Source organism: Bos taurus, chromosome 25, assembly GCF_002263795.3.
Source record: "Bos taurus isolate L1 Dominette 01449 registration number 42190680 breed Hereford chromosome 25, ARS-UCD2.0, whole genome shotgun sequence".
In the NCBI taxonomy this organism is placed as follows: domain Eukaryota; kingdom Metazoa; phylum Chordata; class Mammalia; order Artiodactyla; family Bovidae; genus Bos; species Bos taurus.
This window is the reverse complement of record NC_037352.1, coordinates 37791069-37807206: the sequence shown is the minus strand read 5'-3', so window position 1 is coordinate 37807206 and position 16138 is coordinate 37791069. Positions and strand designations below refer to the sequence as shown.

At 58.9% G+C, this 16138-nt stretch overlaps 3 protein-coding genes across 14 annotated transcripts in view; 2 read left to right on the top strand and 1 right to left on the bottom strand.

Moving 5' to 3' along the window:
• Positions 1–7937, top strand: part of LMTK2 (lemur tyrosine kinase 2) — a 75629-nt gene extending 67692 nt beyond the window's left edge. For all 6 annotated transcript variants that reach the window (XM_003587856.6, XM_005225275.5, XM_024985226.2 and 3 more), the window contains 3 exons: positions 3105–3237; positions 3446–3685; positions 4468–7937. In XM_003587856.6, coding sequence (XP_003587904.2) covers positions 3105–3237; positions 3446–3685; positions 4468–4496 — 402 coding nt within the window. In that variant the 3' untranslated portion in view covers positions 4497–7937. The remainder of the gene's footprint in view (positions 1–3104; positions 3238–3445; positions 3686–4467) is intronic.
• Positions 7938–9299: 1362 nt separating this feature from the next.
• On the top strand, positions 9300–13002 carry BHLHA15 (basic helix-loop-helix family member a15). The gene is made up of 2 exons (XM_005225273.5): positions 9300–9334; positions 9999–13002. The coding sequence occupies exon 2, from the start codon at positions 10056–10058 to the stop codon at positions 10617–10619; it is 564 nt and encodes a 187-aa protein (XP_005225330.1). The 5' UTR covers positions 9300–9334; positions 9999–10055; the 3' UTR covers positions 10620–13002.
• A 95-nt stretch (positions 13003–13097) lies between these two features.
• TECPR1 (tectonin beta-propeller repeat containing 1) overlaps positions 13098–16138 on the bottom strand; it is a 28610-nt gene continuing 25569 nt past the window's right edge. For 4 of the 7 annotated variants that reach the window (XM_059881615.1, XM_024985227.2, XM_002698146.5 and 1 more), the window contains 4 exons: positions 15736–15828; positions 14951–15057; positions 14672–14791; positions 13098–14575 (listed from right to left, as the gene is read on the bottom strand). In XM_059881615.1, the coding sequence (XP_059737598.1) occupies positions 14432–14575; positions 14672–14791; positions 14951–15057; positions 15736–15828 (464 nt within the window). In that variant the 3' untranslated portion in view covers positions 13098–14431. Of the gene's footprint in view, positions 14576–14671; positions 14792–14950; positions 15058–15688; positions 15858–16138 lie in introns of those variants that run through there. The other 3 variants (XM_059881617.1, XM_059881616.1, XM_059881618.1) reach the window with 3 other exon arrangements.

Below are 16138 nucleotides of genomic sequence, written 5' to 3'. Positions count from 1 at the left end.
TCCTTTGTGTGAAAGCTACTCCAGCTTTCTCTTGATTAGTAGTTGCGTGCTGCTGCTTTTTTCCATCTTTATACATACCTGCATCCCTGTAGTTAACAGCAGTTTCTTCTGGAAAGCACGGTTGCTGCTGCTGCTGCTGCTAAGTCACTTCAGTCGTGTCCGACTCTGTGCAACCCCATAGACGGCAGCCCACCAGGCTCCCCCGTCCCTGGGGTTCTCCAGGCAAGAACACTGGCATGGGTTGCCATTTCCTTCTCCAATGCAGGAAAGTGAAAAATGAAAGTGAAGTCGCTCAGTCGTGTCCGACTCCTAGCGACCCCATGGACTGCAGCCCACCAGGCCCCTCCATCCGGGATTTTCCAGGCAAGAGTACTGCAGTGGGGTGCCATTGCCTTAGGTGGTTTTAAAATCTGTTCTGAAATTTGTTGTCTTTTTGTTCATCGTTGGTCGTTAAGTCACGTCCAGCTCTTCTGTGACTCTGTGGACTGTAGCCCGACACACTCCTTCGTGCAGATCTCCCAGGCAAGAATACTGGAGTGGGCTGCCATTTCTTCCTCCCTCTTGTCTTTTAACTGGTATGTTTGGGCCACTTAGGTTTAATAGAATTGTTCAAGTCTGGATGGAGGTGCACCGCTTCGTTCAGTGTCTGTGTTTGTTCCACTAGTTCTTAACAGTTTCCTCTTTCTGCTTTCCTTTTGGTAATCTGAACGGTTTTCAGTCTTCTCTTTTATTTATTGTATTTTTTACTGTATATCTTCTTTTCGTATAGTTTCTGGAATGTTCTTGCAGTGTACATGCATTTCACCGCCTCCTTAGAATCAGTGTTTGGCCATGTAAAGTGGAGTGTAGGGGCCTCTGTGCTCTGCAGGCCCGTCACCCTCTCCTGGGCCTGTCCTCAAGTTGTCCAGTGTGCCACACGTCCATTGACTGAACACCCTCCTGCAGCGCTCCCTGCTTCACTCCCTGTCATCAGACACGCTTTCAGGAGCTGCAGAGGAGTAGGACTGGGCTCACTCAGGCGGTTACCACTGTTCTTTCTCCATTTCTTATGTCCCGGGTTCCTTTCTGTTAGCATTTCCTTTCTGTTTGTTTGGCTTTTTTTTTTAAAGCAAATTCCCCTGGTTTTTCTTCACCTGGGAGTCTCTGTATTTCCCACTCATTTCTTAAGGATATTTTTCCTGAGCATGGACTTCTCAGGCCACAGTGTTTCTTTTCAGCATCGTCTCTGACTGCCCTCGGGAGTCTGTCTGTGTCGTTCAGGAGTATGATTATGGGTTTCTGGATTACAGGCATAGATTTCTTTGTTTCATTTTAAGTTTATAGAGCTTTCTGAACTCGTAGTTTTGTGTCTTTCAGCAGGTTTCAGAAGTTTCCAGGCATTATTTCTTACATACACACATATATTTTATGTATATATATATATATATATATTTTTTTTTTTTTTATACCACACTCTGTCTCTGGGACTCCAATGTTATACCTTTTGGTCTCTATTATATAGGGGCTTCCCTGATGGCTCAGTGGTAAAGAACCCACCTGCCAATGCAGGAAATGTGGGTTTGATCCCTGGTTTGGGAAGATCCCCTGGAGGAGGAAATTGTAACCCACTCCAGTATTCTTGCCTGGGAAACCCCATGGACAGAGGAGCTTGGCAGGCTACAGGCCATGGGGTCGCAAAAGAGTTGGACACGACTTAGTGACCAAACAACTAGTCTGTAGGCCCTGAGGCGCCATCCCCTCTCCCCTCCAGTCTCTGCTCTCGCTGCTGTTCAGGTTGGATCATTTCTGAGGATCACATGCACACATCATGTCCTCTCTCACCTCCATCCTGCTGTTGAGTCCAGCTAGTGATCCCAGGGACGGGGGAGCCTGGTGGGCTGCCGTCTATGGGGTCGCACAGAGTCGGACACGACTGAAGCGACTTAGCAGCAGCAGCAGCAGCAGTGAAGTTTTAAATTTTGATGATTGTATTTTTCTATTCCAAAATGTGCATTCCGTTATTTTTATACTCTTCTTTTTGCTGAGACGTTCCCGTTACTTCCGGAGTGTTCTCCCTTACTGTATGGGGCGCATTTATAACAGTCTTCTTCAGGTGATCCTAGCATCTAAGGATGACTTGGCACTGGCATCTGGCGGTTGTCCTTTCTCCTGTAAATCCAGGTTTTCCTTATTCTCTGTTTGCTCAGTGACTCTAGATTGTACCTTGTATTTTTTCATTATCTGATTCTTTGTCTTGTTTATAGACTCTGTGGAGCATGTAGATGTTTTCATCTCAGAAGGCATTAACCCAGTCGGGTTCAAGTCTCAAGTTCCACACAGCCTCCCTGGGTCTGGGGTCCCCTTTGATAGCCTTTGCTGTGCTGTGTGAGCCTGTCCTGGGCGTGTGCTGCCCCTTGGCCAGACTGGGCCTCGGCAGTGCTCCCCCCGCAGTTCCACCACCAAAGCCTGGTGAGCTGCTTGGGGTCAGGCCTGCCCTGCGCAGCCGGGCTGAGACCCCTGCTCCCCGTGGAGCCCCTGGGCCGTCCCGCATCTTGGGCCTCCTCTCTTTGGTCCTCCTGCCAGAGGGCTGCGGTGTGGGTTACTACACTGCCCTGTGTGGCTGCGAGACCGGAGGACAGGGGGAAAAGGCAGTGGGGGTGGGGGTTCCCCTGCCCTCTGCCCCACGCCCGCTCCTCCAGCTTTAGATGAAGCTCAGCGCCCTTTGGATCACAGGCCCCGGGGTAGCTGGCGGTGGGAGCAAGAGAATGGGGGAAAGAGAAAAATCTGAAATTTCCTCTCCTCTTTTGTAATCATCAGAAGACCCCCTTCTGCATCTGGAGCCAGAACCCAAGTGTCGGGGGTGGGGTGGGTGGGCAGGCTGTGTGCACAGCTGGCTTGGTGTCCTCACTCCAGTGTCCTCCCCGTCCTGCCCACTGTCCTCCTCCTCCTCAGCCTCCTGGAGCCACTTGATGTGTCTGCGGGGGTTCCAAGCCCATCCATGGGAGGGAAGGGGTGTGGACTTGCCCGTCTGCCCCAGGGTGGGAGGCACGGGTCACAGCTGCTCAGCCCGCCCCCAAGAGCAGGTGTGGGCCGTGGGCTGACGGGACTTGTGTTGGGCTTTTCAGGAAACCCCGACCAAAGAGCTGGGCCACGGCGGGGGAGCTGCACGCAGCCCCGAGCGGAGCAGCCCCGCGCCAGCAGCGGGCTCCCCGCACCTGAGCCGGGGCCTGAACTCCGAGAGCTCCACCGATGAAGAAGGTACTGCACTCGGGGGCAGGCTCAGAAGGCAGTGAAAGATCCATGGGGTGTGAACTGTTCTTGATGATGACCCCACATACCGCTTTCAGGGACCCCCCTGACCTGGGCGGGGGGCAAGCCTGCGCGTGTGCACAGGGTGGTCTGTGGGCCCCGCCCTGTGCTCTGCTCCTCGGTGAGGAGAGGAGGGTGAGTCCTGGCTTACTTCCAGGTGGAGGCTTCGAGTGGGACGACGACTTCTCCCCAGACCCTTTCCTGTCAAGGACGACGAGTCACCTCCTCAGCTCCAAGCCGGCCCTTCAGACCTCCAAGTACTTTTCCCCGCCGCCGCCCCGCAGCGCGGAGCCCAGCTGGCCGCACGCAGCCCCCTACTCCAGGTTCTCCATCACCCCTGCCAGCATCGCCAGCTTCTCGCTCACGCACCTCACGGACTCGGACATGGAGCAGGGAGGTGAGGAGGCCGAGGTGCTGGGGCGGGGGCGCGGCTGAGGGGCTGTCCCGGCGTCCCGGAGAGCGTCATGCAGATCCCTCTGAAGGGCTCACAGCCCGGTGCTCTGGGGCCTGTTCTCCGCTTCCTACTGTCTCCACCCCGCTGGGCTGGGGGACCAGGGCTGCTCCCCGCTTTCTTCTCCCTTTTCCCTTCTTGCTGTCAGCTCCTGTCTCCCCTCCCCGGTACCCCCCCAAGGGAAGGGCTCTGAAGAACACTTGGCCATGATGTTGGCCTTGAGCCCAATCCACTGGGGCCCTGCCCCGGGAATGTTGATTTTACCTGGTCTTCGCATGACACCAGGAGGCCTGGGGCGGGGCAGGGGGAATGGGCGGGGCCCTTGGGGTGGTCGCTGGGCATATGGAGCCTTTTTTCCCCCACAGCTAGATCGGAAGATACCGGTTAGTAGGTACACTTTCTGATGTGGCGTCTGCAGATCAAACAATAACTCTGAAACATAAAGACCGCTTGTTTGTCCCCGGCCTCGCTGTGCTGATTAGATAGCGGCCGTCACCCCCGCTCTGCCGGGGCAGATGTGCGGCCCGAGCTCTGACACGGAGCCGCGTGTGAGTGCGCACACGTGTCAGCCGGAGTGCCTGCAGGTGCCGCAGGCGGCCAGGCAGGTGGCTGAGGGCCACCCTTCTGGCTTCAGTTCCTCTTTCTACAGTGAAGATCAGACACCGTCCATGCTATTTTTACCTTTGATGATCCGTTTTAAAACCCAGCTTTGCTTGCTCTCCTTCTAGGAAGCAGCGAAGACGGAGAGAAAGACTAGGCGATGCCTAGGCCCCGCGGACCCAGGCTGTTCCAGCAGCGGTGTCCCGGGCCGGGACGAGGCCGTGGGCGCCTGGCCAGTTCTCCTGTACCGGCTGCCGCCCAGGCCTCCCCTGCCCACCGAAAGGGCTGGCGTGGGGGCTGTGGGCTCCAGGTGGCTTCCGGTTCCCACGTGGAGTGTCCTCCGCATACACACCTGTGTGTCCCGTTCGTGTGCAGGGCCCCGCGGACCACAAGGGGAATTGGCACCAGTGAGCCATATTTATTGTTTTTAAAGAAATCACTAATTGCTTTCTGTAATTGCACTGTGGATAAATGTCCTAAGAGTCCCTGATACTGTACAGAATCTTAAATTATTCAAGGAAAATAAGGCAGGTCAAGCTGGTGCTACCCACTAGTTTGATTTTTTTTTTCTTCTGTTTTAGTTTGTTTGCTCTGCATGGTACTTGTAAAGCTTAAGTATTTTGAGTGTTATGTTGTCTTTAGAAATTGTTGGAATTGTACATATGGTACTCTTTCGTAAATGATAAATGATTCCGAATGTTAGTATTTTATGTTCTTATAGGAAATATTTTTGATGAGTCGAAAAAGACTGCTCTGTTTCATTGATTGAATGAAACACATCTCTGTCTGTTCTCTGTGAGGTGGTCTGTCCCTGTTGTAGATGAGGCTTCTCCGAGGAGCTGAAGGGCCTTGCAGCCCCTCTGTGTGATTCTCCCACTCGCCCCTCCCCCGACTTTCAGAAAACCCTCTTGGTACAAATCAACGGGTGGTTCCCAGAGCCGGTTGCAGTTGGCACGTCCAGCCCCCTCCCAGCTGGGGCCCGAGTCCCCTGTGCTGGGTTTAAGCAGCACAGGTGGCAGTGGCCTGGGGCCCCTGTGGTCACGCCTGCCTTCAGGCGCAAAGAAGCTGCTCCGCGAAGGGCTCTGGGAGCCAAGGCCTGTCTGGGCTCCTCCTGTCTGTGCACTCGAGGTGTTGAGATGCTCACAGCCCCCAGAGCCAGTCCGGATCACGTCTCGCCCGGGTGAGGCTGGTGTCTGGAACCATGGGTACTCACTACACCCCTTGACTGTGAGGGGGGACACGGACACCGGGGAGTCGCCACAGGCAGCCCGTCCTCCCTGTCGGGGCCTGGGGCGGCCCGAGTGGCCGTCACCCTGGGCTCACCTGCACTGACCCCTCCCTTCTGTGTTAAGCCCCCAGTTCTCCCCTTGCTATGAGAGGACCGAGCCCGTCCAGTGCAGTGTCGTGGTGTTGGCTGGAGCCCGGCGTCCATGGTGGAAAGCGGCCCTCACCCTGCGGTCCCTGAGTTCTGCTTTGCCCACAGCGGTGCAGCCGGTGCGGAGGGAGGCTGGCATGTGGACGGGGAGCCCCGGAGCATGGGTCCTGCATGCCGGCCGCTCCCCCGGGGTCTCCCGTGCTGACGTGCTTCCCTGGTGTTAGCAGGACACCGGGCCAACCCTCCAGGCCTCAGGCTGATGCAGGTGTGTTCGCTGGCGAGAGTTTCCGTAATACATCGTGACCTTCGTTATCAAGTCGGGCTTGCTCCCTTTTTACACTAGCAATAACTTTCCAGAGCAGGCCAACTCCAGGTGGCGGGAGCGCCCCTCCCCTCCCCCGTGTGAGCCTGGCACACTGCCAAGCTGGACCCGGGGACACGTGTGTCGAAAAGACGGCTAACAGGGCATTAGGAGGTAATTTTGCCAAAACTGTTGTAACTCTCAATTTCTTGCTATGGAGACTTCCTGTGTGTTCTGAGTTTTTACATCTACAAATCTTGGTTGAAAGAAAAATGAGATGCAATTACACTAGTTTCGTGGTTTTTTTTTTTAAATCATAGGTTTAAGGAGTTCAGCTCTAATGACTAAAATCAAGCAGATCCATAGTATATATAGTCTTATACAGTCAGCCCAGGGTAAATTTATTGATTCTCTGGGGCTGTACATTTTTCACTACGATTAAGGAGATTTTAACAACATAATTCCCATTTTAATTTAAGGTCTGTATCACTCATAAATTGCCAAAAACATTTTATACAAGGGGGTGGGTGCGGGGGTTGGAATAGTAGGTCTTAGTGTGGTGTTGCATGGTTGGGAAGATTTTATATTTATAATCACGTGAATTAACATGTTCTTTTGAAAAATCTCAAGCAATACACAGGAAATGATGTACAGGAAATTATGTAGATTAAAAATTTCAGCCCATTTTTGAGATGTCAGCACATGCTTTGTTGTTTGATTCAGTTTCGTTTTACTCAATTGGTTACCAGTAGTGGGTTTCTAAACCACTCCTGTTCTCAGTTACGCAGTGAAATAACATCGGTGGAATTCTCTAGATGATGTCGGTGAGGTTCATCATACCTGGTTCACAGCGGTATTTCCTGGCCTCCTTTGGGATCTGTCGTTCTTTGGGAGAGTTCACGTATCTTAAATCCCACGATAATCTATCCTTCACCTCCTCCCTAGCTAGGTGTTAACTTGTGTTACCCAGCGACTCAGTCACAAGCCAGAAAGAGAAGGGTAGGAAAAGTGCTCCCCCCAGATCCTCCTGAAACTTGGGCTGTACTGGGTGAGAAGCCATTCATCTTAAGGCTGAAGAAGCTCCAGGAAGCTGAATGGAGAACAGAACCCATCTGTTCTATTTTTAAATGTGCAGGTGATTGTTTCTATGGAAATGGATTTATCTCAGAAAAGTCTTTTTCTCTGTCTTGCTGCCATAAAACGCCTTTCAAAACCTCTTCCTTTTATCACCACCTCCCATGGGGTGTCTGTGGGGTTAATGACTTACTGCATGTTTGTCCTGAGGGCCCCGGGGCAAGGGAGGCAGCTCCGGGTTTTCTGAAAGTTCCACGAGTGAACCGAGTATGAGGCTGCAGATGGGGGCTTCGTCACCAGGGGCTTCAGAGCATTAGCCTTCTGAGAAGTAGCCTTAAGGCACGAGTGGGTGTAGGCAGTTACTTCCGATTTAAAACCTCAGAAACACTGTTCCTAAGTGGTAAGGGTGTGGGGGCGGGTTTGGCTCAAGTTTTGGCTCTCAAAAAGGAAAGCTGTCTTTAGTTACATAAGTGAGTTCTCAAAAGATGTGTTGACAGTATTGAATCACCAACAACCTGTTACGTGAATGGCTGGAACACGGTTAAGTTCAGGTTGGCACAGGCACAGACGGATGGCAGTCACAGACCGCTGTGAGTAGCCACTGCCTCATCCCAGCTGCCAACGCCCCGCAGGGCTGTCCCACCTCCGAGGTTTCACTGTTGTGTTTAGACTCGGTTGTAAGAGGTTCACGGCAATATAACAAGTTAATGAACTTTGAGTTTAAATTGTGTACATTTTTAAATTGTAAGATTTTTACTGTATATTGATGCATAGTGTGATTCAAATAAATTGCTTGTAATTTAAAAACTATTTAATATTCAAAATAAATATAGTTATATATTTATAAACTCTGTCGCTGCACTGATTCTGTGTTCCACTGTGTGAGGCCCGAGGTGGGTGGCCTGGCCCTGCCCCAGAGGATGCTGGGAGCCTGAAGCCCTGGGTCCCTTGCTGCCCTAGTCCCTAGAGATGGGATGCCCTCTGCTGTGCCATACCTAAACCCAGCCCCTTCCACCCTCCCGAGAGCAAGGATTTGTATAGTCACCGGGGGGCTGGTGGGTAGTGTTTGCATTGCTATAAAGTGTGTCTGTAATTCAAGGTGTTTGCACTTACGGATGAACTTCAGAAGCATTTTAATTTCGGAGATCCAGCCTCTATGGAGCTCTAATAAGCCCAGCGGCTAATCAGCTCAAAACCAGCCTTTCTGTGCCCTGAGTGGCCCCTCCTTAATGTCCTGGTCCCAGCTGCCACCAGCTGGGAAGTCAGCCTCCTTGTACCAAAACAGGGGTCTGGCCCCCTGTTGGTTCGGGTTACACCAACTGCGGAGTGGCCCTGGGCAGGTAGATGGAAGAGACCTGTGAACCCCCATTTGGAGAGCCCAAGGCGGGCAGCAAGGGACCCTGTCCCCGAGGTGCGGAGACAGCGCCGACCCTGGGCCTGCAGGGCCCGAGTCCGGGAAGGGGTGGTAGCCCATGGTGTGTGCCACCGTGGGGTACCACCTGCCCTCCGGCTGCCTCCCTTCAGCCCCCAGGAACCCCTGAGCAGTTGCTGCCGTTAACACCGTTTAGTGCTGCCAAAGGTGAAGAAGCTGAGGCCAAGGGCGATTAAGCAGAGAAGGTAGGTGGCAGCCAGTTTTGAGCTCAAGCGGCCGCGCCCCGGAGACCTCCGAAGGAAAACCGCTGATCAGTTGTTGCCCGGTGATCCGCCCACCGGCGGCGGAGCAGGTGCCTCCGGCAGCCTCCGCCCCCTCGCACCTGGGCCGGCGCCGCGGGCTTGGCGGGCGGGCCCGCAGCCCGGGGTGCCGCAGGGGTCCTTCCAAAACGTGGGGTGAGGGTGCGGGGGCGTCCGGGCTGCTGTTCTATCAGGGTGGCGGCCGCGGCCAGTTGGGGACCCTAGCATTACTGCCAAACGGCTGCTCCACGAGTTTGACTTTGGCTCACAATCCCACGGCCGGGTGCTCCCCCTCCGGACCGGCGGGCTCGCGGCGAGGCCTCGGTGCTCCCATCCGACCCGCGGGCCGGGCTGCGGAGGCCAAAGCTCCTCCGGGCCCGGCCGGACCACCGGTTCCCCGCCCGCAGGTGCGCCCCCGCCCCCGCAGCCGGGCGGGACGCACGGACTCCGGCCCCGCCCCGCGCCCGCCCCGCGGGCTCATTTACATGCGGCCGCCGCCCCGCCCGGGTCGCCTAAAGCGACGTGTCCTTGTCCCCCGTGGGCAGCCCCAGCGCCTGCGGCCGCGGATCCCCAGGTAACGGGGGGTGGGGGTGCGGGTGGGGCGGCGGGGAGAGGACCCTGGGGCAGGACCCGGGGTGGCAACTGGAGGGGAAAACCTGGGTCGGGGGTTCGGGTCTGCAGCTCCCCCACCCCCCGGGGCCGCGGCCGTCCATCCCCGTGGTGGGCCTGGGGACTGCTGCGGGCTCTGGCCACCTCTGACCTCCTGACAGCCGCCTCAGGTCCACAGCCATTCTGGCACCAGTGTCCCTGTGTGTGTGACGTCTTGGGGGCAGGACGGCGAGCGTGGTGGGGCCGAGCTGCTGCCTGGCCATCCGGGCAAGCAGGAGGCAGCGTAGCCTCTGGCGGAGGGGCCGCACCTCTGGGTGGTCTCAGCAGAGTGTCAACAGGCCACCTAAGCTCAGTAGGCCCTCAGGCGGCAATGAGGGTCACGGGGCCAGAGAAAGGCCCAGGGGCAAAGCGTATCACCCACCAGATCAGGAAAACGCCTGAGGGGTCAACGTGAGGTCTAGCGGGGCCCGGGGGTGGGGGTGGGGTCATCTCAGCGCTGCGAGGTGAATGGGAAGGACTCAGGGGTCACTGTGCAATGAGTGGTCGGTCAGCTGCCACTGGGGACAGCTGCCCTGAATGTCCCCTGGCCTGCTGAGTGACTGCGGGGTGGCCTGTGTTCTGGATTTCAGCTCCAAAGGCCCGCTCCCTCTGAGAGCCACCACCTGCAGGACAACCAGTCTGGAGCCATGAAGACCAAGAGCCGGCCACCCCGGCGCCGGGCACCTCCACAAGACCCAGAAGCCACCCCAGGGGAGCGGACGCCCGACAGGCCACCGCCGGGCTCAGGAGGGCCGGACGCGACCAAGGCTCTGCGGAGCCGGACGGCGCGGGCGCAGGGGGCGCGGGCGGAGGGCGGGCGCCGGCGGCCAGGGCCGGGGGGCCGGCGGGAAAGCAGCGTCCAGCGGCGGCTGGAGAGCAACGAGCGGGAGCGACAGCGCATGCACAAGCTGAACAACGCCTTCCAGGCGCTGCGCGAGGTCATCCCACACGTGCGTGCTGATAAGAAGCTCTCCAAGATCGAGACCCTCACACTGGCCAAGAACTACATCAAGTCGCTGACCGCCACCATCCTGACCATGTCCAGCGGCCGCCTCCCTGGCCTGGACGGGCCGGGTCCCAAGCTCTACCAGCACTATCAGCAGCAGCAGCAGCAGGCTGCCGGGGGCACGCTTGTGGCCGCCGAGGCCCCGCCCGAGGGCCACCTGCAGAAATACTCCACCCAGATCCACAGCTTCCGCGAGGGCTCCTAGCGCACTGCCGGGGCCTGGGCCCTCCGTGCCCTGGGCTTGGGGTCCCAGATGCTTAGCGCCTCCCTGGACCCGCGCCGGCCCCCCAGGACAAGGCCGGGTGAATCGTGGTCTGGTCCAGGCCGCCGCTCTGGACAGCTCGAGGCCCAAAGCTCCTCCAGGTCCCAGGACCTGCTTTTTCATCGAGTAGGCAGGAGCGGGCCGGCCTTGGTCACTGAATTCTCATCACTCCCACTCTCTCCCCAGGCGAGGGGAAATTCCATGTACAGGGTTGCTTGGGTAAGTTCCCCTGTTACTGCTGAGACCCGGGCCCAGGGAGGAGGTTTCCCCCGACCCACACCGCAGCCTCCACGTTCTGGGTAAACTGAGGCGCAGAGCAAACACAGCACAAGACCTAGAGGGGAGTAGGGCTGAGCGGAGGTGCTCAGAGCCTCTAGTTCAGCATCTGTCAGGTGGAAGCCCTTCAGATTTCTTCCTGCTGATTCTAAAGGGAGCTTGTCCAGCTAGAGGGCCGGGGGTCTCTGCTCCCTCCTGCCGGGTGGGGGCTCCTGACTGTGGAAAGTCTGCAGCCAGCGGTGGGGTGTTGAGGGCTCTGGAGACAGGACCGGGTGGGAGAGCAGAGACAGAGGCTGCTCAGGCCTGGTTTCCCTGGAGCGGTCGAGGGTCTACCCCTGCAGGTGGAGGGTCTGTCCCCCGCCTCCCTCAGGGTCCCCCCAGGTCTGCCGCTTGTTGTCGAATCTGTGGTCCTGTCCGTGGCAGACAGGGGTCTGGGCAGACAGTGGTCTGACAGACTTCAGGATGTTCCTGGGTCCTGGCTGCTCTCAGGGGCCCGTGTGGGGCCGCGGGGGCTCCCCTCCCCCACCGGGTGCTCCTCAAAGGTGGGCCTGGGTGGCCTGGCAGGTCTCCGCCGCCTCGGGCCAACACTTCCTCCTGTGGCATTCCCACCCCGCCGGCCCTGACGGGCTGGGTGACTCTGCTCTCAGCCCTGGCAGCTCGTCTCCCCTGTCCAGTTGCCCAGGGCCAGCCTGGGGAGGGGACGGGGCGGCCCTCAGGCGGGCGCCCCAGCCACAGGGGCTACAGAAAGGCTGGAGCGGGCCTAGAGCCCCCGGGGACCAGGCCCCTTGTGGGCACTGTGGGTAGGGGCTGAGCCCGGCTGGCGGGCGGAGGGGGGTGGTGGTCACAGCCCAGGACCCCTCCCCGATGGACGGGATAAGCCTCCCAGCCCTGACTGTGTGGACCCCAGCCGCTTCATGTCCTGCCTGTCTTGGCATCAGCCCTGGCTGCATCAAGGGCAGCAGGTGGTGCCCCTGGAAGCAGCCATTAGGGGCTTCAGTTCCCACTTTCCAGGTCATCCACCAGCCGGACACCCGCCCCCCGCCGGCCACCACCAGGCCCCAGGGCCAGGCCCTCTGGAAGGCCCGCCCGGGGAGGCCTGGTCCGGTCCCAGCCCCTCGCCCCAGCCTACCTTCAGCACGGGTGAGGACGGACCCCAGGTGCACCTGGCTTGTCCCCCAGGGGAGGCCACTCAGGAAGGTCAGTGGTTGGGGTCCACCAGTGGGCGCTGACGTCGAGGGCGACTCCGAGCTGGGGACAGATGGGGCCCCTGTGCCCCTGCTGTGGGCGGCGGGGCCGCCTGGAACACGGGACGGGAAGACACACAAGCCTGGAGGCTCTTTTCTGGCTGAGGAGGCCAAGTCAGGCTCAGCTGGTCCCTGAACTTGGTGATTGAGCCAAAGACTGAGCCAAAAGCACAGGGTGGGGGTGGCCCAGCAGAGGCTCCATGCAGGAGGTCATGCCTGGTGACCGGGGGTCTGTGGGTCACCACCTTGCAGGACAAGAGCCTTTGTGACTCTGTCTGTCTGTCCCAAACTGGCATCTGCTTCCCAGAGGGTCTCCAGGGCCCTGTCGTCTCCTCTGAGGCCGGAGTGCACCTGCCTGCCCTGTGCCCATGTCACGAAGGGGCCCGGAAGGTCCGGGTTCAGATTCGGACTGTTGAATATGGGGAGGGGGCTGGCTGAGCCTGCTGCCGGGTCTGCTCCGTTGACCCTCGACTTAGACTCCCAGCCCAGGCTGAACCTGTGAGGACGCCCGGCCTGGCCTTCCCAGGCTGTGTGTTTCCTGAAGTCGGAGACTCCCGCGTCCTGAGCCCGGGGCCGGCACCTGGGGCCACAGACCCGCAGGCAGACTAGACCTGCGTGAGCTCGGGGGCGCAGGGAATCCAGAACTGCGGCTTGCCTGTGGGGAAAACCTACCTGGAACTGCACGGCCAGTGCCCCCGCTGTAATTATGGTGGAAATGTTTCTTAAATGAGCCCAGTTTGCTTTCATGTTTCTTAATGGCCTCTTCAGATACTAATGAAACCAAAATAAAAGGTCCCATGGGGTGATTGGTGCTTTTGCCCCATGCTCGAGTGGGTGGGGAGCTGTTTTAATCATAGTGGTAGCATTAAAAAAAAAAAAAAAAATTATCATGTCCTTGACATTCTGGCATTAAGTTTTTATTGAATAAAGCATCCAAGGAATCAAGATGGTTCAGTGATGCTGAGCTGGGGCGGAATGGGCGCCCTGGAGAACCAGCAATTCACAGCAGAGCAACAGGGCCACCGTAGAAGCAGCCGTAATGCCCACTTAGAGAGACTTGACAACTTGAGTGTAAACAGATAAGAGGGCGCCGACCCTTCACGAGCTTTCCCTGTGCTGCCCCCCAACTCCCGCCTCCTGGGCCCACTTTGAGGCGACCCAGCAGTGGCCGCCAGCTGTCCTCCAGTGCCCCCTGGGGGCACCCAAGGGACACCTCCTCAGAGTCAGCTTCTGGGCAGCAAACACGAGGCAAACAGCGCACAGCTGAGCCCTCCCGGCGGGCCTCCCGGGGCGGCCAGCGGAGTCGGCTCGTCAGGGTCTCAAAATGAGCAGAGATGGGACATGGGTTCGGACGAATCAAATCACCTGGTTGTGGGAGGCCGACTTGAGGCTTCAAGTGCACCGTTTTTCTGGTAAAAAGCAGCTGTACACTGGGAGTGGGGTCTCTTGTGGGTGGGGTGGGGGGGTGCCTCCCTAGGACTGGGCTCAGGCCTGCCGCCTCCAGGCTCCTCTCGAGGGCTAGTGGTCTCTACCCACCCCACCCCCTGCAACAGGATCTGCCATGAGAGGAGCCCCCCGGCCCCCAACCATGCCTGGGAAAGGGTTGACTGAGGGCCGGGGATGCTGACCTTGCAACTGAACAGCAGGCCGGCGGTCCTCCGTCCACCCTGTGAAGACAACACCCCTCCCCAGCATTTATTTCCAACCCCTTCCTTAACTTAGGAAATGAAGTCCTATTTGCGAGCCCTGTTCTGAGAACTGACCGGGCCCAGGCAAAACCGTCCTGAGCCCCGGTGCCGTTTTTCCTGGGGGAGGAGGAGAGTCCCGATGCCATCTGGGGCCATCCAGGGCCGAGGGGGCTCCCTGGGTCCTCTTCCCTGGGGCAGTATTCCTGGAAGGCTCTAGGCTCCCGCGGCGAAAGGCAGGAGGCAGAGGGGCAGGGGGCAGGCAGTTGAGGCCAAGGCAAGGGGGCCCCCCACCCCACGTTCTCCCCACGGCCGGGGACACGCAGCGTCCACAGAGCTTCACATTTCTGGGCTGTTTCAGAGCCTCTGAGACGGCCGTGACCTCAGGCCAAGTTCTCTGCATGGACTCTAGAGTCTGGGCCTGGTGACGCCACCCCCCAGATCCACGTTTCGGGGTGTTCTGCGTGAGCACGGCTCCGACAGAAGTTTCACATCAACGTTGGTCTTTGGCGCCCAGTGCCACGGCTGCTCCCAGTGAGGGGAGGCGGCCTCAGCAGCAGACGGGGCCGGGGGTCTGCCACGGGCCACCGGCCACGCTCGGGGGCTGCCCATTCTGCTTGCTGGCTGGCTTCTGGGATGAACTCCTGGGGGCCCTGGTGGCACTGGCCCGGATGGAGAGGTGATCCCAGCCACCCTGGGAGAAGAGAACAGAGTCACCCAGGGCCCACCCCCACCTGAACCCTGAGTGCCTGGAGACCCCAGCCAGCACAGCCGCCCGATGCCTGCTCACCCCGATGCCGTAATCCCAGCCCTGCCCCTTGGGCTCCAGGGACTGCACGCCCGTGCGGCGACACACGGTTCCGCGGCTCAGGCTGTGGCTCCCCTGGACTTTGTCAGCGATGACCCAGACCTGGAATAGAGACCTGCTGAAGCCCACTCCCTCCCCCTCCTCGCGGCACAGGGTCCATGGGGACAGCAGCAGGGGTGGGGGGACCAGAACGGGAACCAGACCCCACCTAGTCCCCGCCCCCAGGGGGAGCATCCACCCTCCATCCCCGTCTCCCCAGACCTGGTCCAGGGGCCCCACAGACACATGGCGCACGTTGTTGGACACGTGCTCCCAGCTGTCGCCCTGCGGGTGGCTGGGCGTGACCCCCTGGCGGTACCACAGGTTCCCTAGGAGAGAAACGCAGTGGCGTGAGACCCCAAGCGTTCGGAGCCCCCTGCAGGGTCTGCAAGGCCGGGAGGTCTGACCGAGATACGGGCAGGCAGGGTCTCTCTCTCTATCGGCCTGTAGCCTGGGCCAGCCCTGCCCTCCCAGGCCTGCCTGTGCCCCGCTACATCACTCTCGTGCTGGGCCCAGCTGGCACCCTCGTCCTCTGTCCACGCATGAGAACCTGAGGACAAGGAGTTCTTTAAACGACACAGTGACTTGGGTTGGAATAAGAGCCTTGGGATCCAGCTCCTTGCCTTGCTCATGACAGGCCAGGAAAGGGCTCGGGCAGAGCCACTCGGAGGTGGCCTGGGTAAGGGGCAGGGATGGCCCAGGCCAGGCAGGTGACCTCCGAGTCCCAGGACTGGGTGGCACCATCTAGAAGATGCTCCTGGGCCATGGCGCCGTGCTCTCTGCCCGAGGCGCAGGCAGACCTGAGCACCTGGGGAGGGGCTGGTGCTCCCCACCCTGCATGACTCCGGGGAGGGCCTGCAGGGAGGCCAAGCTCAGACTGGCAGCTCTCACGGGGCTCATGAAGGTCTCATGCTGGGGCTTTGGTGGGTAAGGGTCTGATCTCATCTCATTGGGGTGCTCAGGGAACCCCCTCCCCAGGTGACCCCTGGGGATCAGAAGCCACTTGCCGTTTTCGTCCAAGGCGAACACCGAGGTGTGCCCCACGGACACCTGCTTCAACCTCTGTTTGGGAGGAGGTGGGATGTGGTACCAGCAGTCGCCTGCGGTGGGAGATGGGTTGGGATGGGACCTGGAAGCACCACACCTGTCACCCAGGTGCTCCTGGCACACCTGGCCTCCTTTGCAGCTCGAGGGGTCGAGCGGGTGCAGCCAACCTCTGTCCCCAGACCGGGTGGACCACACCAGTGACAGGGCCTGGCGGGAGCTGACCTGGGTCCTGCTGTCCCTTCAATGCCCTGGTCTGCCCGGGGCCCTCCCGAGGCTGCGGCGGCTTCTGATGGGCTGCTAGCCCTAACAGGGACGGGAAGGTACCCGGCCAGGCATGCGGTGGAAATCCAGCCATAGGCTGCT

Coding starts and splice junctions, on each gene's coding strand:
- BHLHA15 (XM_005225273.5), top strand. CDS start 10,056: ATGAAGACCAAGAGCCGGCCACCCCGGCGCCGGGCACCTCCACAAGAC.